The sequence below is a fragment of the Calidris pugnax genome, unplaced genomic scaffold (genome assembly GCF_001431845.1).
Source record: "Calidris pugnax isolate Ruff unplaced genomic scaffold, ASM143184v1 scaffold116, whole genome shotgun sequence".
Taxonomy (NCBI): domain Eukaryota; kingdom Metazoa; phylum Chordata; class Aves; order Charadriiformes; family Scolopacidae; genus Calidris; species Calidris pugnax.
The window spans coordinates 757,741-785,712 of NW_015090877.1; the positions used below are offsets into that span (position 1 = coordinate 757,741).

Genomic DNA, 27,972 nt, shown 5'->3' on the forward strand with positions numbered 1-27,972 from the left:
CATGTCGCGGAGCCTGTCCCGCTCCGAGCACTCGCTGCTGTCGCCGCGCCCCGCCGGCCCCGCCAAGCCGCCGCCCGCCGGGAAGCCCAGCCGCATCCCCCGCGGGCCCTACGCCGAGGTGAAGCCCCTCAGCAAGGCCCCCGAGGCGGGGGGGGGCGGCAAGTGCGACGACGAGCTGCTGGGTGGGAAGGGGCCGGCGGTGGCGGCGGGCGCTGAGGAGAAACCCTACCTGAAGGTGGACCCCGAGCTGGTGGTGACGGTGCTGGGCGACCTGGAGCAGCTCCTCTTCAGCCAGATGCTGGGTGAGTGCGGCCGTCGCGCCTCGCCGGCAGGGGATGGGGAAACGGACGGGCTTCGGTGGCCTGAGGCGTCGAGGGCTCCTGCCAACCCGGGAGGGACCTGCCAGAGGACACCTGGAGCGGGGGCAAAGGGATGCTGAGGGCGAAGGTGCCATCGGCCAGCCCAAGGGCCGGCACCCGGCCTCCTCTCGCCTTGGCTCCAGCCTCCTCGCCAGGAAGAATGGCAGGTGGTGGTTGAGCTTGTCCTCCCCCACGTGTCTTTTCAGTCACCCCTTGTCTCTACACGCCACCAAAGATGATGGAAGCTGTCCAGCCAGGTGGCCACAGCCACTCCCTTGCCATTGATGGCAACCGATGGCTTGCCCTGGGGGTTGACCTTGCCTGCTCTCACCGGGAGACTGCTGGTGGAGGTGCCATGTGTAGGATCCGCACCGCTGCCTGCACTTTGGGCAGGAGGCTTCAGATCCAGAGCTCCTCCAGGGTCTTGTGCTCTGGCCGAGGAGGGTCCTCCAAGGATGCTGCCACAGGGTTTGTGTGAGCTGGTTCCAGCCCGTGGCCGCCTGTGTTTTGTTGTCCTGAGGGCTTTGATCCCTGAGCCTGCACGGTGGGTTTTCTTGAGAGCATCGAGCGCTGGCCATGCCTCTGCCCTGGGGACCTGCTGCCCCCGCTGTGGGCTGTGGCACTAGGTGTTGGTACAGGAGTGCCTGGCCCTTGTGTTTCCCTTGTGGCCGCATGCTGATCTCCAGGAAACTGCGATGGCCTCGGGACCCCTCTGCACCCCAATGGAGCCCACGCTCCCCTGCGTCCCGACCGGCAGGGCCCGTGGGCTCAGCTGGGCAAGGACCAGAGGAGCTTGTGGCTCCAAAGAGCTCTGCTTGGTCTGGCAAACTGGCGTGAGAAGGTGGCAAATGATTTCTGTGCAGCCATCATGGTGCTCCCCGTGCCTGAGCTATCTGGGTTTAAAGCCCTGGTGGTTGGCAGTCGGGGGGGAAGCAGTGCTATGGGCAGGGCTGGGAGCTCTGGTGTGTCTGATCCCCTCAAGTTCCCCACTTGGGACCCTGTTTTGGGGGGCCAGGAGCTTCTCTAGCTCGAGAGAGCTGCCTTGAGATGCCTTCCCCAGCTGCACGGTGAGCAGAGCTCTGCCTTGGGGAGAAAGACAAGAGATTCGCCCTGGCTGGAGGAGGTTTGGAGAGGTGGAGCGAGGAGCTGGAGTACATGGAGGACTCGGGTGCCCATGAAGCCGTGCTGGCTGGTTCTGGCTCCCCGCTGCACACCCTGCCGCTCTGGGCTGTCACAGCCCCTGCTCCGGTGCAGGGCTCTGGCATGGTGTGTGCCCCTGCGTGGGGGCACAGGCATGGAGCTCCCCGGACCATCGCCCTCAGTGCAGCAGCTGTGGGGTGCACCCTGCCTGATCCCCCAGCTCCCGGGGCTCACTGGGGCTGCTGGTGGAAAGCCACGGGGTGAACTCGAGGCGTGGGCAGGCAGACCCTGAGGATGAGCAGGCTGGGTACGTCAGGTCAGCCTCGCCACGGGGCCTCAGGCTGCCCTAGTGGTCCTGCAGCTGGGCTCATGGACCTCCGTCCTCAGCCCTAATGCCAGGGTGACACCAGATGCCATGGGAGCAGGGCAGGATTGCAGGAGGATTTGTCGCTTATGGGAGTAACACATCTCCACCTACTGGTGCTGGATTCCCTGGGGGGGGGTCTCAGTGTCCCCCTGTGACGCTCTGCTCTTAGGCAGGGGTTTCCTCAGCACCCCCAAGAGAAATTCTTGCAGCTTCCCTGAGGGTGCAGGACTGGCCCGTGTGGGAGTGGCTTCTGGTTTGTGGCAGTTGCTGGAGCACTGGAGATGCTGCCTGCAGGGACTTGAGCACACACTGAGGAAGACTGTGGGTTGTGGAAATGCCCCCAACACCTGCTTTGGTTTCTGGGGTGGTTCCCTAGCCCCTGGCTGTGTCAGGGCCACAGGGCTGACCTTGACCTTGGGAGGTGTTGAGCATCCCTTTGGACTGCACTTACCATCTGAAGGCTTGGTGGGCTGTCTCGTGAGGGCCAAACTCTGCTGAATTTGTCCTCTGAACCCCTCTGCTCTGTGTGTTTGCTGAAACAGGTTATTTTTCAAGATGTATGGAGTGCCAGGCTTCCTGCGGTGGGGACAGAGGGCTGGTTGTCCAGTGTCAGGTGGGGAAAATGCCAGGAGTGGGCAGGGAAGGAGCTTAACCCTACTGAATTGTCACTTCCCTTCCATGGGGTTGTTCTCCTATCCATGGGAGCTGTGCTATTGAGTCACAGCTGCTTAACCAAGCCAGCTGTGACCTTGACAGTCCGTGTGGTGGGGAATTTCTCTGGGAAGAACTTATTTGCTGTGAGGGTGGTGAGAGCCTGGCCCAGGTTGCCCTGAGAAGCTGTGGCTGCCCCATCCCTGGAGGGGTTCAAGGGCAGGTTGGAGGGGGCTTAGAGCAACCTGGTATGCTGGGAAGTGTCCCTGCCCAGGGCAGCTGGTGGCACTGGGGGGGCTTTAAGGTCCCTTCCTACCCAAACCATTCTATGATGCTGACAGGAGGTGGAGATGTGCAAGAGGAGGGAGCAGTGTGACAGTGGTGGTGGCTGTTCTGTCACTTCATGTGTGCTGGTGGCAGAACCATGGCTGTGGATGCATGAACCTGGACACATGCTGAGCTTCTGGTCCTGACCCCTTTGGTTGTTGTCTGGTGCGATCTAGGCAGATGAAACCTTCTCCAGGGGTGACAGTATCTTCCACAACCTGGCTCCTCAAGGGAGGGGTTGTTCCTGCAGTTGGGACAGAGCCAGAAGGGACAGGATCCCACTTGCTTGGGAGAGTGGGCTTCACACCCTGCTAGGGCTGGTGAGCGGGACCAGGAGAGGGGTTTTCTCCTGGTTGCTACAGGAGGTGCTTGGGAGGGAAGGAAGGTTTCTCTGCTGTTTTTATGGATCCCTTTGGCAAGAGAAACATCAGCCTGAGTGGTTTTGCCATGTTTGCTGGAGGACACTCTCTCCAGAGTGGCATGAGAAGACCCGCAAGCTTGGTTTGCGCTGGGAAGAGATGGGAGTTGAAGGGACTTTCAGCCTCTGCAGATCTTACTGTCCTTGAACTGTTGACCTGTGTGAGAAGCTTGTGCTGCCTCTGCCTCACCCGAGTTCCCTGCTCCAATGGTTTGTGGAGACCTTGTGCGTCTTTGGTCTCCACACCTGACTTGTCATCGCCAGCTTGGGCTTCTCCTGCCAGAAGAACTCCCAAGCCTCCGTTGGCCAAAAGTACAGTTTATTTAACAGTGGCCAAATGCTACATCTCATTCAGTTGCTGCTGCTGTGTCATCTGTTTGATGGCACCGAAGCCTTTGTAGACCTGCTGGAGATGTAACCACATTTAAAGCGGAGCAGCCCGTGCAAAACAGGAGAGGTCACTGGGACAGATCGACCACATGTGCTTTGTAGAGGCTATTTCCATCATCCAAATTATACATTTCACGTCAACCAAAGACTGAGGCTTCTCATCAAAGCAGGCTGGCAGCTGGGGTTGCTAATTACACCAGCGCCTGGCCAGGGGATGAAGGGTTTGGAGGGCGCGTGGCCAGCGTGGTGAGGAGCTGGATGAAGCTCACCCTGCCCGTCCCCGCCTGTGGGGGACAGGAGTGTGCAGGTGCAGGGGCACAGATGGGCTTGGTGCGGGTTCGTTAGCGCTGGGGTGATTGCTGCACTTACCTAGAGATCCCCAGAGCACCTCCAGGATCTGGCAGTTACTTTCTGCAGCCATTTCTTTGGCCATCTCTTGCTGGATGTGGTGCCTCTTAAGTGGCTGCTAATGGGCATCAGCGAATAAGTGGCAGGTGTTGCATGGGCCAGAGCCCAGATGGACACACGTGTGATCCCAGGGGAGTTGGTGTTCCCCGAAATGCTTGCTGCAGGAGTCTTTGCAGCCCTGCCAAACTCTGCAGGTGCAGAGTCTCAGTCTCGCAGCCCTCGGCTTCCAGTGGTTAGGCAATGCCACCCTTCCCCAGCAGGATTGTCCTCGCTGGGTAGCATGTGCCCATGGAGACCCAGAACCTCCACGGTGCTGATCTGCAGGCAGAGCAGACCCCAGTGGTGCTGGGGCTGGCTGGGCAGTGGGTGCCAACAGCCCGGGTGGTGGGGAGAGCCAGGGTCTGGTAGGGGCAGATGGACTCCTTGAGGGGCAGGAGCTTCACATTGCATCTGACTGGGGTTGGTTTAAACACAGAAACCACAGGGCAGGGAAGATGCTTGGCTGGTGTTTGCCACATCCCATGTGAGCATGTTCCTGGCTCCAGTGGAGATAGTGTCACCAAGGTGTCCCTTCCCAAGGAGGTCCCCGCCTGGTAACTGTCCTTGCTGGCCAGGCACATGGTATGGGGTTACAGGAAGCTCTTCTGCCCCACGTCTTCCTACCTCTGCCCCATGGTGTTCCTGGCTGTTTAATTAAGCACCGTTGCAGTGCTGTGCAATAGCCAGGCTCTCTGGCAGGAGACCATAAGGAGGTCAGAGACCAAGTAGCTCTTCAGAGGGACGGGAGCGGGTTATTGCCTCGTAAAGCGGTGTGGCTGTCCTGATATCTCTGTCACGCTTACGGTATTTCTCTCTTAAGGCCCCTGTGTGACGGTGCCCGGGTAACAAGGTTGTTGGGGTGGGGATTTATTTCCTTCTGGCTGCAGGGCTGGACTCCTGCGTTTGGCATAGGGGTGAGGAGAAAGGGGAGAGGTACTTGGTCATGTTGCTGCTTCTAGCCTGCTCCTAGGGGCTGACAGTGAGGAGTAGATGTCTCCTCTCTCCAGCTGAGATGGCTGCAGTGACTGGGGAGGAGGTCTGGAAACGTCACCCGAGGGTCCCAGAGCTTTCTGCTGAAGCTGTTCCGGGATATGGCACGTTCCCAGTGGTAGTGGCAATGCAGAAAAAGTGCTTAAAAAAGTAAATCCAGATTTGTCTTTCAAAATTTCCCCTGGAAAAGTAGCAGAGCAAACACTTAAAGACAAAAATATTTGAGTATGCGCTGCTGAAACAAGTTCCTCCCCAAAAGAGCCTGAAAATCACTGTTCCAATGGGCCTTTCCCAGTGACTGCCTGATTCTTGCCCCCAAATACAGTATTTGTCCACTGAGAAAATATATAAATGAATGCAATTCTGGAAATGCTATTTGGGATCTGCTGGTGGGGTGTGACCACAGTGGGACCTGATGTCCCCTCAAGACCTTGCCATCCCTGAGAGAAACTACTGAGGGTCCTGGGATGGTTTGCTCTTGCAGAAGCACAGTTGTGGGTCCTGCCTGGTCCAGGTGCCTCCTCAGCAATGTCCTTCCAGCTTGGCTGGGTCCTTCTGGAGACTCCCCTGCTGGTGCCCCCGTCCCCAGCTTTGTGTCTTTGGCTTCTCACCCTGTGGTGTGTGTCCTCTCTGCCATCACCATGTTATGTCCGTTTGGGTTACCCGCTCACTGCCTTCCAATGCAGCTTCTCGTGGTGCCAGGCAACAATTTCTCTGGTCCTCCCTGCCCGTTCTCACTCGAGCATCTGAGGACGGCACTTGGCTGATGCTTGTGCTCGCTGCGTGGGGGAGCATTGGTTCCAGCTCAGCGCGGAGCCAGAGTGTGCACCCTCCGAGGTGTGTAACCTGTGAGTGACGCCAGCCCGTCTGCCGTGGCCAGCGTGTGCCTCCTGGCTGAGCCCCAGCCCTGCCTGGGGGGACCAGCTGGTGTTCTGTAGGGCTGCGGTCTCAGGGTCAGCCCATGCCACTCACCTGGCTCTGTGGTGTTGGGCTGACACGTCCTCCGACTTGGTCACTTGTTTGGTCCAGGGCATCCTTTGTGCCAACGTGCATGTGGCATTTGGTGCCCTGTGTGCGCGGTGGCAGCATGTCCCAGGGCTGTGCCGGTGGTTGGTGGTGGTACCAGTGGCAGCTGTGGTTGGAGCCTGGCAGTGAAGCTGCTGAATCTGGATCCACACACTGGGTGGAGCGGAGATGGCTCCATCCTTTGAGGGGAGCTTAGTCCTTGCCCTCACCAGGCTTCGTGCCTTGAGGGTCCCTCGTGGGGGGACACAGAGTGTGGGGGATCAGATACGCTGTGATTCTGCCCTGTCCCCTGCGAAGTCATGTCCTCCTCCGGGTGCATGAAGTGGCTCTCCTGGGGCAGGCAGGGGAGGGGTTGCCGGTTCTCCGGCGGGGAAGCGGTGAGCTCGGGGAGGCCGGGCACAGCCTCGGGAGGGACGCGGGGTGCAGGGGGAGCGGGGCTTTCCCACGCTGCTGCATTGCAGCTCGGAGCCGGGGAGCCGAGCGCGGAGGGGAGCTGGGAAGGCAGGGGATGCTGCATTGCAGGGCTGAGATTAGAAGCTGTGCAAATGGAGATGTGCCTGTGTTGAGGCGGGTGTGACACTGAAGAGCAGTGCCCGGTGTACCCCCTGCTCTGCTCGTCTTTCCTCTAATCCATTTCTTCCACATTTTGTTTCGCTTGAGCGTTTCTTTCATTCCTTACGCTTGTCCAATTGAGGCAGTAATGTATTTTTTATTAATTCAGAAGAAGGGCTGAGATTCATCTCCCACTGGAAGGAGCTGCTGGAATCCTCGTTGGGGAGCTTAGTACAAGCGCAGCGTGGCTGGGAGGAGGTTTTCCTCGCCCCTGGGAGCAGCCTGGCAGCAGGGAGGTGGCTCAAGAGCCTTGTGGCCCCGGTGCAGGGGCCAGCGTGGCATGTCACCACCCTGGAGGTGCTGCCCGGGCAGATCAGAGGCTGGCACGTCCCCCTGCACTGCCCAGCAAAACGCAGATGCATCCTGCAGCAGGGACATGTGCCTCCTCCTTTGAGAACATGTGAGTGGTCAGTGCTGTGGGGAGAGCAGCGTTTTCCACGGCTCCCTGGTGTGGGCATCGGTGATGCTTACTCACTCCACATCCCTCCTGGGTTTTGTGTCAGCCTCGTTGGCTCTGTCCTAGAGCCCTCCTGCTCATCAAGAGCTGAGTGCTGTGCAGCCCTCCCCTGGCCAACCTACCTGCAAGGGTCTGGCCTGAAGCATCTCCCTGAATTTATGGCAAATCCAGGAATTAGTTTCTGAAGGTGTAAAGGCAGGGCTGCTCTGCCCTCACCTTTCCTCCAGGTGGGATCTCACCCAGTGGCAGTGAGGGTATGGAGGGGATGGTGAGTTGGCCAGGAGGGGTCTTCTAAAGGGGTAAAGGGGACCCAGGAGGTGACTTTCAACTGGGAACTGGAACTGGGGGTTTTCTGCTGTGCTCACGAAGCCATGGTTCCCTTGACAGGTTGGGAGCCTGACTCCCAGCCACAGGTGACGTGGTGGGAGGGCTGGGCTCCATGCCAGCTCCACTGGATTGCTAGCCGGTCGGCTGGGCTTGGCTGTGGGATGGGAGCCTCTCCTGCACGGTGAGGTGGAAGGATGGCTTGTGGCTGAGGTCCTCTGTAGCTTGGTGAAGGTGCTGGAGGTTGTGGTTGTTCTCATGCAAGCCAGAAAAATGGGAAGAGCTGTGCTGTGGGTGCTGAAGCCTGCAGTGTGTGAGAAATGTCCTGGCTGCAGCATGGCAGAGGGGCAGCACTCCACCTTTAGCTCCAGGGAAGGGCTGAAATGCTTTTATTTCTAGTGCCAGCCCCGCTGGGCACCAGTCTGGGTGGCTGGGATCTGGGGTTGCTCCACATCCCACCTCTGGCACGTTTTATCACAAGGTGTGACAAAGCTGGCAATGAGACCCTGCAGCCAGGCAGGTTTCTTCAGTAGCGCCCTTATGAAGTGCACAGTCGTGGCCAAACCCAGTCCTTACTGGGTCTACTGGGAGCCCAGAGTGGCTAAAGCTGAGCTTTTGTGAAGCTCACACCTCTGTCCTTTCTCAGTGGGACTGTGATGTCCCCCTGCCCCGTGCTGAGCCTGGCTCTCCCGATGCAGCGAGCGGCCGTGAAGCACGTTCGGAGCCGCGGCTCAGGTACGGCTCCCTGGGTGGCTATTTATAGCCCTGCGAGCTCTCAGCATCGCTGTGGGCTGAGAATAGCTCACTGATGAGACGCTTCTCAAAATCACACGTCCGTTGCCCATGCGCAGCATCGTTGTCTCAGGCTTCCTGCGTGTCGGCGTGGGGTACGTCTTGGTCCTGTGCCAGCCTGGATTGACACAAAAAGGAGTTTATCCCGGTGTTTTTTCTAGCGTGGGGGGAGGTGGGTGGATCAGCTGGTTTGTCGTGGCACGGCTGTACAGCCCCGTCCTTGGCAGGACACGGTCAGCCTTTTGCAGGGATCATGGTGGGGACCCCCAAAGCTGTCCTCAACACAGGAAGGACATGGACCTGTTGGAACGGGTCCAGCGGAGGGCCACGAAGATGATCAGAAGGATGGAGCACCTCCCCTGTGAAGACAGGCTGAGAGAGCTGGGGTTGTTCAGCCTGGAGAAGAGGAGGCTCCGGGGAGACCTCATGGCAGCCTTCCAGTGTCTGAAGGGAGCTACAGGAGAGCTGGAGAGGGACTCTGTCAGGAAGTGTAGTGACAGGACAAGGGGGAATGGTTTTAAATTGGAAGAGGGGAGATTTAGATTAGATATGAGGAAGAAATTCTTTACTGTGAGGGTGGTGAGACCCTGGAACAGGTTGTCCAGAGAAGCTGTGGCTGCCCCATCCCTGGAGGATTCAAGGCCAAGCTGGATGGGGCTTTGAGCAACCTGGTCTAGTGGAGGTGTCCCTGCCCAGGGCAGGGGGGTTGGAACTTGATGATCTTTAAGGTCCCTTCCAAATCTAACCATTCTATGTGGGCACAGTTTGGGCCCCGTAGAACCCACCCCATGGAGAGCAGCCCTTCCCTTTCATAGTCGGGTGTGTGGGGAGATGTGGGTGCTGCAGGGAGGGATGTGCTTGGGGAGCAAGGTGAAGGAACCTGCTATTCGGGCTGGGACCTCCGATGTTGAAACTCATCTCTTTAACGAGCCCCTCAGGCTGGAAGCGTTAGATGCTGTCGGGGTGTTTCCATTTCCCTTTATCTCTGGCTTGGCATTATATTTCCAAGCTGATGCAAACAAGTGGAAGAATAGATAGTGGCTAATTCGCATCGATTGCCGTGGCGCGGGAGCTCCCCGAGGTGAGCCGGGCTGGCAGAAAACACGCTGCGGGCCCTCTGATGGGGTGAGAGCGTCTCTCCCCGGCCGGTTCCTGGTGTGGTGCCGCGGGGGACATGCTGTCAGCCTCGCAGGCGCCTGCTCCCACATCCCAAAGCTTTTCCCAGCCTTCGTGGCCCAGAAGCTGCAGAAGGCTTTGCAGGGGGGAGTACAGCGTCATGAACAAGCCCAACGGCAGCGGGGCTGGCCGAGGCAGGGGCATTTCAGCAGGCTCTGAGGTGGGAGCACTGCTCTGCAGGAGAGGGGACAACTGAGTCCCTGCATGTTAAAGGCAGGAGGAAAGGCATTTGACTGGTTGTGGCTGGGAACTGGGACAGTCTGGCTGATGCGAGGCCATGGCTGTTGTGGCTACCACAAGTGCAGGACCCCCAGCCACCCAGCCATGGCCTTTTGCAGCCACCTCGCCTTTGGCCTCCGGACTTTCAGTACAACAAGGGAGTGACGAGGAGATGGATCCAAACTCCCAATGTGTGGTGCAAAAGCAAGGGAAAAAATGAAGTCCAGCTTCTTCCCCATCCCAGCAGGGAAGATGGACAGATAGCACCAGAGACATCGCTGCCGTGAGCCCGGAGAGGCCCGTGCTGGTGCTGCAGCCAGGCTTCGCTGGGCTCGATGCAGCTGCAGACCGAAAGGTGGGAGCGAATTGAGTCTCACTGAGCTGGTGCTTGGTGTGTTGCTTCCCTGTCCCGCTGGGTCAGGTCAGGACAAGGCTACTGACGTCAGGCAGCAGAGTGGAGTCAACGGGGACAGCCCCCAGGGTTGTCCCTGGTGCTGCCCCAACCACCAGACGTGGTGGAAGATGACAGCCCTACGCTCCTGCACCTCCCACAGACCCCAGGGGCATTCGAAAACGTAACGAAAACCTTTCCTGGGAATTGGAGTCCATTGGACAGTCCATGTGTTGCATCTTGGGCCTGTAGCGATAGGATAAGGGGTAATGGTTTTTAGCTAAAAGAGGGGAGATTAAGACTAGATATAAGGAAGAAATTTCTTCACAATGAGGGTGATGAAGCACTGTCCCAGGTTGCCCAGGGAGGTGGGAGATGCCCCATCCCTGCAAACTTCAAGGTGAGTTTGGACAGGGCTCTGAGAAACCTGACCTAGTTGAAGATGTCCCTGCTTATGGCAGGAAGGGTAGGACTAGATGGCCTTCAAGGGTCCCTTTCCACCCAAACCATTCTATGGGCAAGTGGTCTTGGGAGCAGAGGTGCCAGCATGCAATGGACCCCTTGGCTCCTGGTAGTGATGGTTTCTCTCCCAAATAACATGCACGTAGACTTGGCATGGGGTTCAAATCCTGCTCAGCCTGGAGAACATGTTGTGTGATCTCTGGCCAAGGGGAAGCACCGGCATTTGCCTGGCTCCCAGCCGCAGACCTGAGTCTTTGTGCCTCAGGCTGTACATAGCTGGGGGCTCACAGATCATAAGTGCCTTGTCTTTTTGGCAAATTCCCTTTTGATGGCTCACCCTGGGTTGATTTGAGGCTGGATTTATCACTGTCTGGACCTTCTGTCTCCTACTGTCGAGTGGTTAAATGCACCCAAAAGCTGGCTGCATCCTGACCCCGCAGGGAGCAGCAGGAGCCAGAACAAACCCCAGACGTCCCGCTCCTTGGTCCTGTGCTGGCGGTGCCGCAGGCACGGCTGGGCTCCTGCCCTGCCTGGTGTCTCAGCCTTTCTCCCAGGATTTGCCCTGTGTCGGAGCACAAGAGACAGGGCTATCGCACTGCTGTCCCCAGCCCACGCAGCTGCAAGGGAGTCGCTACAGCCTGACAGAGCTACAGCAGCCCTGCGGCTCTTTGGGTTTACCTTGGAGACCAGAATGTCTCCCAGTGGTTTCAGGGATGCAGGAGGGACAGAACTGGTGTCCTTCAATACACCAGGCTGAGCACAGCAGCAGTTTGGGGACTGATTTTCCAGCAGACCGAGACCCTTCTTCCTTACGGGCAAGAACTTTTGGGAGAGGGCAGATGCTCAGGCACCAGCACCATCACAGAATGGTCAGACTTGGAAGGGACCTTAAAGATCATCGAGTTCCAACCCCCCTGCCCTGGGCAGGGACACCTCCACTAGACCAGGTTGCTCAAAGCCCCATCCAGCCTGGCCTTAAACACTTCCAGGGATGGGGCATCTCCCACCTCCCTGGGCAACCTGTTCCAGTGTCTCACCACCCTCACAGTAAAGAATTTCTTCCTCATATCTAATCTAAATCTCCCCTCTTCCAATTTAAAACCGTTACCCCTTCTCCTGTCACTGCACTTCCTGACAAAGAGTCCCTCTCTGGCTCTCCTGTAGCTCCCTTCAGATGTTCTCCCTTCAGCCATCTCCTTTTCATTTCCCTGAACCCTTATAGCTGTGCTTTTGTTGCATCGTGCCAAACGGTGTCCCGGTGCTGCTGGAGCATTAATATCCATCATCCGGCCGTGGTCTGTGGAGCACTCAGAAATTTTGTGCTATTTTCAGTTAGTTTTCCAAGTTGAGCTTATTGGCTCATGGGCATCTGCTCCCAGATGGAGAACATGTGGCTGGTTCCTGCGAGGGGGGGAGGAACGGCCCGGCTCATAAAGCAGCATGGGGGATGAGCCAGGGAATCTCTTCCTGGAGCCTGTGAGATGCTTTCGGGGCTGCGCATAGTGGGGCCTGGAGGTTGGGATTTTAAAGCTGCTCTGAAAACCCTCCGCAAGCAGAATTTGCGTGGCAGCGTTGCTTGTGGTGGGAGGTCGCCTCCCATCAGATAGCTTATTAGTTGTGGGGAAAGTACAGTAACCTGGGGGCAGGATTAAATCTCAGCTCAGCTGCTGTTTGCTCTGCTCTGAGCTTTCCGGCCCCGCTTACTTTTGAAAACGAATAGCAAGTAATAAATTTTCCAGGGTGATTTTTCCTCGGCAAATAGTCATTGTGCTAAAACTGGTGAAACTCTTGGGGTTCCTGAAAATCTTCCTGCCTTGAACAGGCTGCGTGAGCACTTGCGAAACGTAAGGGCACACGGGGAGGAGAGGAACCCGGACCTCCCATTCAAAAGGAAATTTGCAAAGCAGCTTTTCCAGCCTCGCGTTCCCAAGCGGAGCGTGTTAAGGCGTACAATGCTGCCGTGCTGCTTTCCCAAAGCAGCCGCTCCGCGCCGCGGCGGTGACCAGTGGGGCGAAGCCGGGCTCCCTTTGCTCTGCTCTCCGTTTGCTCATCCCGGCGTTCAGGGGGCAGAGGTGCTGATTTGTTTTGTTGCTAAGGTTCTCGTTCCCTTTGTGGGAGTAAAGCAAATTTTGTTTGGTTGAGATTCTCTATAGCTTCAAAGACAAATGAAATCTGGGTTGCCAGCTTCTTTTTGTATTGCAAGAGATGCCTGTTTTCCATCCCAAACCATCCATGTTTTGCAGCTCAATAGCACATCCTAGACAATGGCTTTAGAAATCAGACGCCTGGATTTTGGACCCACAGTGCTGAGGCAACGCCAAGCGACACACAGGGTGCCAGAATTCGGGCACATGGGGAGAGAGAGAAGGAGGAGGAAGAAAAACTTGCTCCTATGGGATGTTTCCAAGGAGATCATGGTAATGATCTTCCATTTCCATATAGCTTTTCATCCCCTTGCGGAGCGTTCTTGCTCGTAAGCAGACGTTACACGCGTCCTGTGCAGAGAGTGCAGCAGCTGTCCTTAAAATACACGTTGTAGTGGGGAAGCTCTGGCGCTGTGGAGGGGTCAGCCTGGGCTGGGAGCCACCCCTGACACTGCGGGGATCTTCAGGGACACGGGATGGCCCTGCCCCTTCGGCAGCACCGCGCATTCAGCATCAGCAGCCGCCGGGGATGGTGTACTGGTGGAGGGAGTGACCTTGCTGTGGAATAATGGTGTTTGGTACATCTCAATCCTTCCCCACATCAGTGTTGCGTGGGGGACGTGCCTCACACCAAGCAGCGTCCAGCCGGGAGCCACACTGTAGCTGGACATGCTCAGGCACTTGGCTCACTGGAGCAAGAGCTCTGTTATGAGCTGGGAGCAGCAGCCGGGGTTTATGGTCAGTGCCAGAGTGGGCTGCGTCCCACGCCGACACGCAGGGTGGTTTTCCTGGCTCATCCATCCTTTTATCCCTGTTTGAGGCTCTTTGCCGTGCTGGGGCAGCCACGTTAGCCCAGGGAGGATCCCAGGGCTCTGTGGAGGGTCAGCGAGGCTGCATCTGCTGCCGGGGGTGTGCGGGAGGTTGGTTAATATACGATATTCCCTTGTCCTTCTGAGCGCCTCTCGCTTTCCAAGAGGAGGAAGGAAAGTCTGGAGCTCTGCTTCTCCCCTGCGTGGAGATGGGTTTGCAAAAGCCACAGTTTCTTCCGCTTTTTTTTTTTCTTCCCTCTTTTCCTGCCCCGGAATTTTTCCCTGGCCTGATGAATTTTTAAACAGAAACATGGTGAGGAGAGAACAGGAGAGAGGAGGAAAACCCAGGAGAGGATAGGGGGAAAAAGTCTGTTTTCAAAACCAAAGTGATCTCAAGTGGAAGTGAAAGTTCAGGGTATGTTTTTAATTTTAAAATTCCAACTAATTTTAAGTCACTTTATTGACAGGAGAAAATACATGTCCTAATGCTCTTTTTAATAAAACCTCGTTTTACAAGTAGAAGCTGCTGGGTGAAAAATGCCATGGAGATATGGAAGTAAAAGGCAACTGCCGTGCCCTTCGCTTCCTCCCTCACTGTGATGGGGTCCGTGCTCCCCGGAGGTGGGGGGCTGAGGCTGGAGGGGACACACACACCACCGTGGCTCCAGATGGGTGTCCCTCTGTGGGGCCGGCAGGGTTGGTGCCCTGTGTGCAGCAGCTTTGCACCAGGGCAGATGTGGACAGATGTGGTTCCTTGCCCGTGTGTGCAGGGCTGGGGCGGCAGTTGCAGAGACAGGGCTTTGGGTGAAACGGGCAGAATTCAGCCCGAATCAGAGCCATCCTGCTCTTTGCTGGCTGCTTAACGCTGAAGAAGATGATGGAGGCAAGAGGGAGCACAGGGATGGGGGCAGGCGAGGGGGCGTTGAGCATCACCTGGGAGCCCAGAATCTCATCACCAGGAGGGCTCCTCCTGCTCCATCAGCCGGGTTTACGGTGTGCTGGTACCAGCACCTCCTGTGCTTCTGACCTGGAAGAATCATCTGGAGAGTTTGGATCGGTGATGTGGTCGTGAGGTGCTGTGAACACTTTTCTGTGCCGGGCTTCGTCCCCTGCAGAAATCCTCCCCCGCCGTGCCCCACCAGCACTGAGACGAGAGCTGAGCGCCCACGGTGGAGACGGGCTGCTCTTCTGCTCTCGCCGGGGCTGGGCTGGTTTCTCACGGCTGTCAGCTTGGCAGGTAGATTGAGCGTTGTTAGAAAAACAGCTTAAATCCATCTCCTTTAAATTTTGCAGAGCAGGGGAAATCTTGTAGCAGATCTCATTGTATTTCATACTGGAGCAGAAAAAGAAACATTTTATGGTAATTTTTTCAATGACTTTCCAATTTTATTTTTTTTTTCTTGGTGAACTGTCTGCAATCACTTACAGTGTTCCTGAAGGGATTAATTACTCGCTGGAGCTCATTGTGTGTATTTCATATTCAGAACTGTTGGATGTGATGCCTGGCTTGGATCGAGGGAGGGGTCACATGGTGTTTCTTTTTTCATCCCTTTTCCCCTGTTCTGTTTTATCTGTCAGGCTCCTGGTGTGAGCACTCCCAGTCGCCGGTTCGGTGGTCGCTTGGTCAGTTCGCCGCACGTGATGGCAACCGCCTTCCCTGCTCCGTGCTCCTTTGTCAGGGGGAAGCGCAGCCAGGAGAAGACAAATCGCTTCCTTGTTTGAGTGACTTTTGGCTGATGCTTTCCCCCAGGCTGTAGTATTGGCTCCGCTCTTCCTGCAGCGGTCGCGGCTCTGGGCTGTGCATCAGCAGGGCTTGGACAGGCCCCCGGAGCAAATGTGGGGAGAAGAGCTCAAAGCACATTGCAGCGCCGCTTCCCACGGTGGAGCGGGTTTGTCCGGCGCAGGCAGCCGTTGTGTGGAGGTGGGATGTCTCAGGGGATAAACCCTGGCTGCCGGAGACCCCGCTGCGCCGTCCTCGGGGGGTCGTGTCCCCGGGAGGGTGCTGCCTGGCGCTTGGCTCTTTGGGGAATGGCGTTATCTCCAGCCTGGTGGGGGGGATCCCAAACTGTCCGGACTGGGGTGTTAGACTCGACAGGCTCTTGACATGCTTAAGTGGTTCCTGCAGCACATGGGGATGGGGCTTGCCTTCAAACTCCAGTGCAGCAATGAGCGGCTGCTCTCCTGTTTAATATCAGAGTGAGCCCATGTGCCTGGGGGCTTGTGGCCACTGTCACCGCACGTCCCTCAGCCCTTGCTGTTGGTGGGTGTGTGTGGAGGGTGGTGGCGGGAGCTGGCACAAGGTGGAGATCTGGGATGCTCCACTGAAATCCCTGCTGTCAGTGCCTTTTCTGGAGCATTCTCTGCCCTGCCCATCCCTGGCACTGCCAAGCCCAGGGTAAAATTAGGACTCGTGCGGTGGAAAGGCAATTCTTTGCATCGAGTCCTAAAGCGTGTCAGAGCCTCTCCCCTCGCTGTGAGGGATTTGAGGTGAAGAGCACTCTTCCTCCCTGCTGTCCCCCAGCCCCGCTGGGGCACCTGGGCAGAGGTGGAGTGGGCTTTGGGGTCCTGGGGACAAGAGCAGGGACCGGGTGGTGGCTCCCACAGCAGTGACACAGAGATTTCTGGTCCCAACCATCCCCTTCCCTCCTGTGGCGCACGTGGGTTTCCTGAAGGAGACAGGATCTTCCTTCTCTGAAAATGCCCTTTGGTGGGAAAACACAACTGCTGCTTGAGAAAACCTTTTCCTGGTGGTGAGGACCCACTGGGGGAGGTGGGGCAGGTTGGAAGCAGCCGGGGGACGGTGCGGGTCCTGCCGCCGAGCCCTCGCTCCTGCGCTCCCAGCAGGGAACCGAGAGGGCTAAGAATAGACAATTTATTCATATGCATCCCTCTCCCTGTGAAGGGTGCTCGAGGCGCTGCGCAGCAATTAAAACAAGTTCGTAATAATAGCACGGGCAGATCAGCAGCGTGGACTCCAGAGAGCGGGTGGAGGGTTTGGCGGGGCTGAGGATGGCTGGCTGGAGAGCGGTACGGCTCACCTTGCCGGCGGAGACCCGGCATCTCCCCAGCAAGGGGCTGCGGGCAGCAGTGCGAGGGGGCAGGGTGAAAGCCTGGGCGTCGCTGCAGCCGCTGTGCCGGGTGTGGGGCTGCAGGAGGAGGGGGGCTGGGGAGAGAGGTGTGTGGGGCCGACACTGCTCCCGGCACCTTCCCGGGGCAGATCCGGAGGAAGAGGAGGAGGCAATGGTGCTGTGCAGTGGGGTGGGCAGTGTGCCGCTGGTGCAATGCTTTACCTTCCCTTACGGCAGTGGGGGGTGGTCCTGGGGGGCAGCAGGGTTCACCTGCACTAACGAGGGGCAGCTCAGGCTCTTCACTGAGCTACTGGGATGTCTTAACCCAGCTCTGGGCAGGGCCTCGGAGCTGCTGGTTCCTGTTGGCTGCATGGAGGGTCAGGGGGACAAATGCAGGATTTTGGTGTGTCACTGCCAGAGCCACAGCAGACCCCAGCAGACCCCCTGCTGCTCCCTGTGTCCCGCTGCATCCCTGGGAGAGCCCAGCGGGTTTGCTTTGGGATGAACATCACCCGGGCAGCGCCGCTGGTGGGGTGGACCAAAGGCACCCCCAAACGTGTGATGTGCACCTTGGTCCTCAGCCCTGCCTGGGTTGCTACTGCAGATGCTGCTACAATTTTCAGGGGGTGAATCTTGCCCCTCGGTGCCTGGTAGGACCAGCACCCCCAGGCACCCCACAGCTCACCCACCCCGCTGCTGGGGGCTGCAGATGGAGGGAGACCCTGAGCCCTGTGGGATCCTGGAGGTGCTGTGTGTGGTGGGCTGGCTCCTGGCTCCCTGCAGGCTGCTGTGCCCGGTGCCAGAGTGAATTTGGCACCTGGCCCTCCTGCGGGGCTGGGCCGGGGGGAGAAGAAAGGCCGAGCCCTCCCCGCTGCCCGCGCCGCAGGCAGGAGATTCAATTACCCCCGCGCTCGCACAATGGCCGTTTATCTCCGGGAGCAAAACCCTGGTAACCGTCAGGGCAGAGCGTGAAGGGCTGATTAGAGGGTGTGCGGGGAAGGGCGCTGGGGTCGCGTGCAGGCACTTCCCTTCCCATTTCCAGGGCTTTCCATGGTAATGGCTCCTATTTTCCTCTGTTGTTAGGACGTCACTCTCATGCGGCTCGAACGACATCTGTCAAAACACGTCCCCCCCGTCCTTGGGGCTCCTGGGGAAGAGGGATCTGTTGGCCCCATAATGAGCCTGACATCAATTAATCATCAGCCTTAAAAATTAGCATCGTGGCAGTACGCGTTGGAGGGAAATGATTCCCCAGATGGAAGCAAAAATAGCCTCGGTTATCTCCCTCCTCCCGCGGGAGGTGGCAACAATAGATCCACTAACGAGCCTGGAACTCGTTTAAGCTGGGTTTGCCCCCCTGGGGCTGGGGGAGCCTGAGGTGGGCAGCCTTCTGCCCTGCCTCGAGGTGCTCTTGGGGGACCCCCTGGTGCAATGGCTGATGCCCTTCCCTGGGGTCTGGTCCTGCCCCAGCCTCATGGGCTGGCGTCCCCTGGGCCTTGCAGAGAGCTCGCAAGCGCTGAGCCCCCCTGAGGCCGGAGGTCTGGGGGAGAGCAGCACCCCAGGGGGCTCGTTCTCCTGGAGCTCATCCCGGGCAGCAGAGGTGGGCCAGGGCACGGGTTCAGGCGGTGCCTCAAGGACACTGCTCCGGGAGGGCTGTCCCTTGCACCTCTCCAGGGTGGCAGCTCCGAGCAGTGCTGTGCCCGTGGCAGCTTGGTGAGCGCCTTGCCAGCTCTGATATTCAGGAGCTCAGCAATGGGCTAGAGGCCTCCAGAGACCCCCTGTCTGGGACGTGACTTGGGCACCTTCCCAGGAGGTTCATGGTGGCCTGGTCCTTGTGCCGTGCTGGGATTCTCTGTGCTGGGAGCTGCTCTCCCTCGCTCCCAGGCCAGCTGTACCCTGAGTGAGCAGCTCTGCTGCCCACAGCCCCCTGCAGCTTCGCTTTCCCAGCCCTGTCACTGGGCGAGGTGAAGAGCCGCTGCCTTCCTCCAGCACCGGCTGCGTTTTGGGTCCGTCTTGGTGGCTCTGCTGAGTGCTCGGCACAGAGCAGCGCTGCAGGCTGCGGCTGGCGGGGGAGCCGGGAGGACATTTTGCATTCTTGCTGGAGACGCACGAGGGCTCTTTGGCTGATCTGGTGATGGACAGACAGACCAAGTGTCTACCAGAGCCCAGCTGAGGCCGGGGAGAATTGTGTTTGCAACGCATTGCTCTGCACAAAGCTCGCAGTCACAAGGCAAGGGGGACAAAAGGCTCCCTGTTCGCTCCGTCCCAGTGGGTGCAATTCCAACAGTTAAAAAGCAAATGTGAGTTGTTTGTCTCTGTGAATATAAAGCTTCTCCAAGCATGGCCATATTCTGGCTGGGAATGGGGAGTTTGGCTCCACTAATGACTCTGTTCTCCCTGTGAAACGGAGCCAACTCGAGCCAAGAGCTGCCGAGCCGGGCCCTTCCCCGCGGGCCCCGCTGTGGGGACGGGGGCTGAGGAAGGGACATGGTCTGAGGAGGGGACAGGGACAGAGGAGGGGACAGGCTCCCAGCTCTGAGAAACCTGGCCTGGGCGTCGGGTGGAGAACAGCAGGGAGGGATGACCATGGGCACCTCCGCCCGTTGTCCCCGGGGGTGACTCCACCTGTGAGTGTCCTGCCAGCGCCCGGGATCTTCTCCTGTGCCCCAGGGGTTCGATGTCCTCAGCGAACGGGAGCCCCAGGTTGGCTCCCTTGAGTCGCCAGATCTGATTTGGGGCATCTGACTGCGAGTCCAAGATCTGCTGTTGCAGATTGGGGAGCTCTTGGGTTGTGTCTCTCCAGACCTGAGTCTAGGTGGCTGCTCTGCCCTTGTGAATCTCCACGGCACTGGGTTTTCACCTGGGATTTTATTCCCAGACCACCTGGAGAAGAAAGGGGATGAGTGCACGTGGCTGGAGGTGCAACGGTGCAGGACGGTGTGCCAGTGACATGCCTGGTCCTGGGCAGCCCAGTCGTGCCGGGGAGGGGGGCAGGCAGTTGTGAAGCTGCCGTGGGACCTGAGGGAACAACTGTGAACCGCGTGCTGCAGCTGGGCTTTGGGCATGGACACATCCACACCACCTACATGAGGATCCTCAGCAGTAACGGGGCCGTTGAGATGGTGCCAGTGCCCAACATGGAACAAATGCTGTCTATGGCCTGCTGTGTGTGGCTCTCCTGGGGGTGTGTGGTGCTTAACCCCACGTTCCTGGCAGCCAAGCCGTGCTGAGCACAGCCCACGGGCATCTCCACCCCTGCCCAAGGCTCTCCCTCCTCCCTGGCTGCTTCTGCATTCGCCCCATCCTCCCGTCGCCTCGCTCGCCCTCTGGGCCGGAGGGGCTTTGGAGAAGGGCTGTGCACAGCGCGGGAGGGTCGTTATGGGAGGAGGGATGTGGCTGGACCGTCACGCTATGGGATCCCTGCAGGGAACCCGGTTTGGTCCCCGAGACCAGGTGCAGGATTCCCCCTGTGCCCACATCCCCCTCCTCCACCAGGCAAAGCCTGGAGTGGGGGCTGGCGATGTCCCCAGATGTAGGGCACATCTGGAGGGCATCGAAGCAGTTAAGTGAAGGGCTGATTTGTGCTATAGAAACCCACAGTTCCTTCCTTTGATCCTCTGAATCAGCCCATTGCCTCCGACTTATAAAGCCCCATTTATCTCCGCTCTTCCCAGTAAGTTCGAAGGCGGTCGCGGCTCGTGGCTCCTCGGCAGCAGCGAGCTCGCCCGGCTTTCTCTTCCGTTGAAGCAGAATCAGGTGAAATCTCTATGGCAACTAGCAGATGACAGCAAGTCTTGTTGCCTTGGAAATGAGGCAAGGCAAAAAAAAAAAAAAAAAAAGAAACCCACCCAAAAAGAGCCATCTGGAATTCTGAATTTCCACAATGTCCGACCCGCGTCTGGTGACGCGTGGGGAGCGTGAACCCGCTGCCGCCGGCTGCTCTGGGGCCTCTGAGCCAGGGCCTGGCTGTACCTTCTGCCTTCCCTTGGGTTGATTGTTGGTTTTTTTTTTTTTTCTTTCCCCCCCACTTTCTGGCCTTTTTTTTTTTTTTTTTTTTTTATGTGTGCAGGGTCTGCAGCATTGCGTTGAACATCTGCTGGTGGCTGCGTTAAAGGTGTCGTGTGTGGGTCACTTGCGGGGCCTGGGTGCAGCTGGCCAGGACGGTGGTGGCACACCCCAATAATGCTAAACCCAAGGGGAACAGCAAACTCCAGGTGGGAAACTGAGGCACAGAGCGCTCCGTGACCAGCCTGACCCCGCTCTGCAAGGGCCCTGGCTTAGGACAGAGCCCAGGTGTGGTCATCACTAGTGACACCGTCTCCGTGTGCCTGAGGCCAGGGGACCGTTAACCGGGGAGTTGGTGTCACCCTGCATTTCTGCTGCCATGTGCACCAGTCTCCTGAGGCTCAGGGCACCCCGTGGTGCACGGATCCAGCCCATCCACCCTCCATCCACAACCCCCCTTCTTCCCAGACTGCGGAGATGTTTCCTCTGGGTTATTTTGGAGACATGCAGTGCTGGGGACGGGGGCGGTGGGATGCTCCCAGCTCCTCTGCACTTTGCAGGAGAAGCTTCGGAGGCAGCTGTGTTGCAGGGTGTGTGGTGCTGTGCGCGGGAGCAGGGTCTGCCCCGACACGGGGGGATTCGGGGCTCCCCCGGCTCATCAGCGTGGGGGAGCGGAGGGCGGCGCAGAGGTGGGATGCATGGGGTGTTGAGCAGCTAAAGGCTCTCGCTGCTGAAAAAGGAGCTGTAATTTGGATACACAGGTGGGGTGGTTCAGGGCCAAGCGCAGCATCCATTGAAAGAATATCCCGCAAATGGGCTGGAGGCCCGGTCTGGATCTCTCCAGCGGGTTCACTTGGAAACTTGTGTATGGGAGAGACCCAATTAAGTAGATTTATGGCTGCTCTAGCCTGAGAAAGTCTGAATCCCTTTTAAAAGCTTGGCTCGCTGGAGCCAGACGGGGTCCAGGCTCCAGGTCTCTCTCCGCCCTGCCCTCGTTAGGAGCAGCCATTCGCGAGGCTTAGCAGCAGCGATCGCCCCAGAAGTGCTGATTCGGCTGAAGTCCCGGTCTGTCACCGCTGCTAATTTTCTGCTCTCGCCTGCCAGTGGGGAGCTGATGGCCTCCCTGCACGGTGTGGGGCTGCCCCGGCCTGCGTGGGGACGGGTGCGGTGATGGGGATGGCGGGTGCAGGCAGGGGAAGGGGCTCCCTTTCCCGCTGCAGCCACCTTTGGAGCCTCCTGCAGAGCCATGTTGTTTTGCAGAAGGGTCCAGTAAGGTGTGAGACATGGGCTGGCTGTGCCAAAACGGGGATCTGCCACCCCTTCTCCTCTCGCTGTGTCTCCACGGGGCTGATGCTCCTTAGGGAGCTTGGATGCCCCCAGCGCTGCCGGCTGTAACCCCGTTGCCTCCCCCAAATTTTCCTGCTTGGCCTTTCCTCCCTCTGCCAAGGGCGAGCGCAGGACGTGCTGGGATGCATCCAGTCTCCTCCCCACAGCCTGCACAGGGCTACGTGCGGGGCGGCAGCGAGCAGGGAGCCTGGCCTGCCCTGGCTGCCTTCAGGGACGGGGACCTATCCTCAAGTATCTGCAGCACACCCTGCTCGTCCCTGTCCCCGTTGGCAGGAGGCTGTGCCTCCGTGTCCCTGGGGAACAGTGTCTCCGGCTGTGCCAGCCCCAAGGCTGCTGCTGTCACCCAGGGGATGGTGGCCACGCTTCTCCCCATCGGTCTGCCCGGGGAGCTTCAGAGGTGCCGGTCAATGGTCTGGGCACCCAGGTATGGTGCTACCAGGGTGCTGGAGGGCACAGGGCTCCCAGCCCTGTCCCTGCCCCTTGAGGGGCAGGACTCACGGCTGCAGGAGTCGTGGGGTTGGCAACTAGCCTTCAGCTCACACCAAAAAGCCCCTGGTAATTAATTAATAAAGGAATTAAGGGATGGTGAGTGCTAATGAACCTGCTGCCTTCTGATGGGGTGGGGCAACAGGTTTGCAGGAAAGGGTGAGATGCCCTTGTGGGGCACTGGGCAGAGGGTACATGCTGTGCCCAGCGAGGTACCCTGGGGCATCTCCGAGGGAGAGGAGAGGTTTTGGGGGATCCCGTTATGTCCCTGAGGGGAGCACACAGGGATTGCAGGGATGGGCTGGAAAATGAGGCCAATGATGGAAGCAAACACTGCGGACCTGGCAGTCACCCCACAGAGCCCCATTAGCCATCTTCGCTGCTCATTTAGCCTGCTTGGTAGCTGTTGAGGGGAGGAAGAGAATTAATAAGCCACAGGGAGAAGGATTGCAGGTTGTGACCATCCCCCTGCTCAGCCGTCCGGGAGTGTGAATCAGAGCTGGATGTAAGAAATGGAAGATAAAGCCATTTTACTCCATATGGAAAGACTCTGCTGTCAGCGCGCCAAGACGCCGGTAACCAAATCGCACGCTGCGGGGTGCAAGCTGGGAACCCGCCGGGCTCAGTGGGGTTTGCACTGGGCTCGGGGTCTTGGGTGTCCCCTTGTTGGGGGGTCTCTAGGTGCCAGCGTGGAGGGTTTGGGAGGAAAATACCAGAAAAAAACCCAAACCCAATGCCTGGGCTGATTCATTCATAAACACAGCTGGGAGCACGGGCTGAGGCCGCGCGGTGGGAGAAGGGTGTATCCGTGCGAGGGTTTGCGGAGCTGGGGAGCTCGGCCGGGCTGGAGGAGTCTCCCGGCCCTGGGAGAATGGTTTTTATTGCAGAGTTTATTAGTGTATTTTTTAATGTGCTGGAAGAAATTGAGCAACCAGTTAAAAATGTTTCATGACCTGGGGGAGATCATTGTGGCTACTGTGTGCTGGGAGCCCACTGCAGTGACTCAGAAACACCGTGGGGCCTTTTATAGCAAATTCCCACTTGCCATTAAAATCTTTGGTGGGTCACCAGGAGTCCTTCCCCAGTCTGACTTTCTGAAACGAGACCGGTTGGGTGATGGGGTCAGAAACCTGTGTGCGAGTGCCACGCTCCTGCCGAGTGTATGAACACAGGCACAGCTGTGCAAGCCCGGCTTGTGCCGGTGTAGGTGTCGGCTGCTGCCATCCTCGTGCCTGCACGCGTAGACGTGGGCACGTGTGCACGGTGGCAGGCACAGGCATGCACACCACACATGCACCTTTCTGGGGCAGAGAGGGTTTTGCCACCATGTGGCCCGCACATGAACATACGCATGATGCAAACAAGCGCTGGGGCGGCGCACACACACACACACACACACACACACACTCATGGGGGTTTCTGTGCCAAGGCACATGGGGCACACGTGTCCTGTGGACGCGGCTCTGCCTGGCCCCAGCGGGAGCTCTTGGCCACATTCTCCTTTGAAATGAGCTGTCACGAGCCGTTTGGAGTTGATGATTTCCTCATTCCTTGACATACTTGGCCACGTCGGCAGCGCCCCGTCGCGCAGGCAGAGGAGCTGCCCCTGCTCGCTCACAGAGGTGATGGGAAGGGCTGGTCATGAGCACAATCTGGAGCTGCCTGGTCTCCTCCGGCCCTGGGTCTGCAGTGCCACAGTCAGACCTTGCCCTGAGCACAACTCTCTCCTTCCTCCTCCTCCTCTTCCCCCTCGTTGGCTGCCTCCATCCCATCATCCCGCCTCGCCGATGCTCCTTCTCTTGGTGGTGGTACCTGCTGCTTCCCGGGTTGTGCAGGGCAGGAGACGGGGTGACGGGCAGCGTGTGAGCCGGGCACCCGCAGGGTGGGCTTCAGTGCTTCAGTTTCCCCATGTGTGAAGCGGAGCCATATTGTGTGTGTTGATGCTGAAGAGAGCACTGAGAGCACTCAGTTAAGAAAGGAGCGGCAGTGGGGGACGGGGGGGCCAGGGGAGCTGCCCCAGCGTGGGTGTAGGGAAGGTCAGGACAGAATCTGGCAAGGGCAGGTTAGACCCAGCCTGGAAAAGGGGGTGGTCACTCAGACAGTGGGGCCTGGTGGCCTCGGGGACAGTGGCTGCACCTCGGGGCTGCCCTCCTCTGTGTGGCCAGGCTATGGGAGCACAGGGCCAGAGCCAGCACCCCCTTCCCTCCCTGACAGCAGGACAGACCCTGCGAGAGCAGCGGGGAGCTGTGAGCGGGGCTGCAAGCCAGCCTGGGGCTGGGGCGGAGGGGACGGCCCGACCCTGAGCCTGCAGCCCCGGCAGAGTGGGGGACACTGGGGGACACGTCCCAGCCGTCGCTGCCGGGGAAATGAGCCTGGCCAAGGCAGGGTGTCTGACTGACCCTGCCACGGCACGGGCTGAGCCGTCCTTCCTGCTCCCTGCTCCAGCAGCTGGAAACATCTGGCTGCGGAAAGCTTGCTAAATCGATGCAGGGAGGAATCCAGCGCGCTCCTGCTGTTCCCACACTCCAGCCTCTCCCAGCGGCTCCGGTTTCGGCTCGGCTCCGGCATGCTGCGGCTCAGCCAGCCCCCGGCCCCTCGCTGCACCTGGAAAACAGACTGCGGGGGGCCTGATGTCACTGTCCCGGCCCAGCACAGCTGGGACAAATGGTGACACTTCAGCACTGGCAGTGGGACGTGTGCCAGAGGTGGGAGAGCAGCTCCCCCAGTCCTCATTTGGCCCTTTCCCAGGTGGGAGTTGCTGCTTCTCCTGGGGTGTCTCCAGCAGTGATCCTGGACGGTCACCCAAATACTGGGGGCCGGGGGAGCAAACTGTGCCGGGCACGGGTGGCTGAGGGTGCCGCAGGTGAGGCTGGGGATGGGGATCAGGGCCCTGAGATGCTGGGGCTGAAGCACCTCCATCTTCCCCCGGGCTCCCCAGCCCTTGGGTGCTGCTTCTTGCCTTGCGTGCCCTGGGGGTCCTCGCTGTCCCCCAGCAGCAGCGGGAGTGCAGGGGGAGGTGGCACCCATGTGCCATCCCCTCTGTTGGGGTGGCTGGGGACACAGAGAGTGCTAGCCCTGTCCCCGGGGCTCCTCGGGCTGGGGGTGGCTGTAGCAGCCCCCCTGGCAGCAGTGCCCGGGGAGGAGGCAGTGCCAGGCCCAAGCGCTGGCTTTGTGCCCGGGGGAATGGCTGCGGGTGGCCGTGGGGGAGGCAGCCGGGGTGTTTTTGGGAGGGAGCTGTGCTGGGGAGGAGCACACTGCCAGGTTGTCAGTGGGGTGGGACCCAGTGGTGGCACCAGGGGACAATGGTGGCTCTTCCTTCTCATCTCCTGCTCCGTCCTGCCCCAGACCTCAGGGACACGGTGCTGCTGGGGTGTGTGTGCTGCCTGCTGTGGGAGCGGGGCTCAAGGTGGCACCCATTGGACGTGGCCAGGGTGCAGGAGCTGGGGGTGCCGAGTTCTTTCCTGCATGGACCCACCTGGGGATACTGGTGGTGTTTATTTCTCTTCCCTAAGGTTTGGATGAGCCTCCCCTCCAGAAAATTCCATTGCCCTACACGCTGCACGTGTGCCAGCAGTGGCCTTCGCCTCCCATTTCTGTCCTGCTATTTCAAGCCTGAAAATCCGTCTTTCCAGGCAGCCTAACGGCAGGACCTGGCAGCTTTGAGGTGCCCCTTGATCTGCCAACACAGCCCTTTCTGCCTGCCCCACTGGTGGGACACCGAGTCCCCTTGTCCCCAGCCACAGAGCAGGACGGGCACCGGCCTCTGGCACCAAGGGCCTCTTGAACTTCCTCTGTGCCCTGGCTCTGTGTGTGCAGCCACCTCTGCTCCATCCGTCCGTCCCTCTGCCCCTGCTGCCTGCACTTCCCCGTCCTCATCCCTGCTCCTTGGCCCACTCGTGATCCCATTGCAGCTCTGGAGCACCAGTCGGAGGCTCTGGGGCAGACCCTCATACACTCTGATTAACTCCTCCAATGTGCACGGGCCACAGGGAAGATTTAATAACGAGTTCATGACGTGCCTTCTGCTAAGCCTCGTCCTGGGAGCTGGACCAGGGCAGTTGGACACACGGCGGGCTGGTTGTCCTCCTTACACGACAGCGTGTGCTGGCCATGTTGGGTGCCCTGCGGGCTCACCAGCCCGTTTACCCTCGACTTTACAACCGACTTTAACCTGCTTGGTTTAACCTGTCTCATCGGGGCTGTTACCTCTTGTCACCACCTTCCAGGGTCATGCGTAAATGGCAGCCGCTTCACTGGGTTGAGGTGCTCCTGCCCGGGCCGGTGGGCGAGCAGAGCCCGGGGACAGGGCAGCGTCACCCATGGGTGCTGCCTGCTGTGTCTGTGTTGGTGTGTGATGGGGACGATGGGACACGAGCCCCAGGCAGACAGGGACATGGCCGTGCCGTTGTGGGGAGCCTGCTGGGGTGTGTGCCAGCGGTGTCCCCCCGGTCCCCGCCTCACGGCAGCTCACACGGTGCTGTAGCAAATCCCGAAGCGCTGGTTGCCACGTTACATTAGGAGGAGCCACATCCAGCATCCCTGGCGTCCGCTGTCACTGCAGTTCAATGGCAAACTGCGGCTGAGAGGCTTGAAATCGGGGATCAAAGCCGCGGTGGCACGGCTGTTAGCTGTGGGGAGGCACACGAGCGGGACAGGGGCGCGGGGGCTAGAGCTGTGGCCCCGAGCCCAGCAGTGCTAGCAGCGCTGCCAGGGCTGTGCCAGGAGTGAACCCCCTCCTCCGCGTGTGTGCGAGTGTCTCTGGGGGTGTGTGTGCACAAGTTCATGTGTGCATGTGTATTTGCAGGTGTGTATGCACACGTATGTGGATGTACATGCATGTATATGCGTGTGTGTGCACACGGATGGTTGTGGTGCAGGTACATGCGCGTGCACACAGGCAGGTTGGGGGCTGCACACTTGTGTGTGTGTGTGCACGCCTGTGCTCTGTGTGTGTACACGCGGAGAAGACCCAGGGCAGCTGGAGCTTTGGGGTTTCCAGCCCTGGGCCGTGCCCGTGGGGGGGTCATTCCCACTGGAGCAGCCCCCCGCAGAAGCAGCTGTCTCTGCCCGGGCAGCGTGGGGCTCGGCTTCCACCGCTCCCCGACATCCCCTGGGCTCCTGCTGCTGCGGTGCCTGTGTCCCCTGGCCAGAGCACCCCTGGGGCCTGGGGGACGCAGGGGCAGGTTTGGGGAGGTTCTTCCAGGATGACTGCTCCTGCGTGGCCTCATGGAGGAGGGTCAGCCATGGGGCTGCCTGGCTGTACCTGGCCTCCTGTCACCTGTGTGGGTCCTTGGTCCCCCTGGCCCCACTGGCCCCACTGGCCGCTGCCCAGCTCATCCTTCCTGGAGCAGCCATCCCCATCCCAACCCGCAGTACCCTTGGGGGTGGCATTTCGTGGTGGTGCAGCTCCAGCCTGGTGCCAGCCCTGCCTTGTCCCCAGCGGGCAGAGCGAGAGCTGGGGGGCACAGCCATGGGCAGAGGGGTGTGGGAAGGGGCTGGGGAGCACAGCCATGGGCAGAGGGGTGTAGGAAGGGGCTGGGGAGCACAGCCATGGGCAGAGGGGTG

The 27,972-nt window shown here is 59.2% G+C and overlaps 1 protein-coding gene across 2 annotated transcripts in view; it reads left to right on the forward strand.

Moving 5' to 3' along the window:
- The first annotated feature begins 1 nt into the window (after position 1).
- Positions 2-27,972, forward strand: part of NAV1 (neuron navigator 1) — a 63,520-nt gene continuing 35,549 nt past the window's right edge. For both annotated transcript variants that reach the window (XM_014946326.1, XM_014946327.1), the window contains exon 1: positions 2-302. In XM_014946326.1, the coding sequence (XP_014801812.1) occupies positions 2-302 (301 nt within the window). The remainder of the gene's footprint in view (positions 303-27,972) is intronic.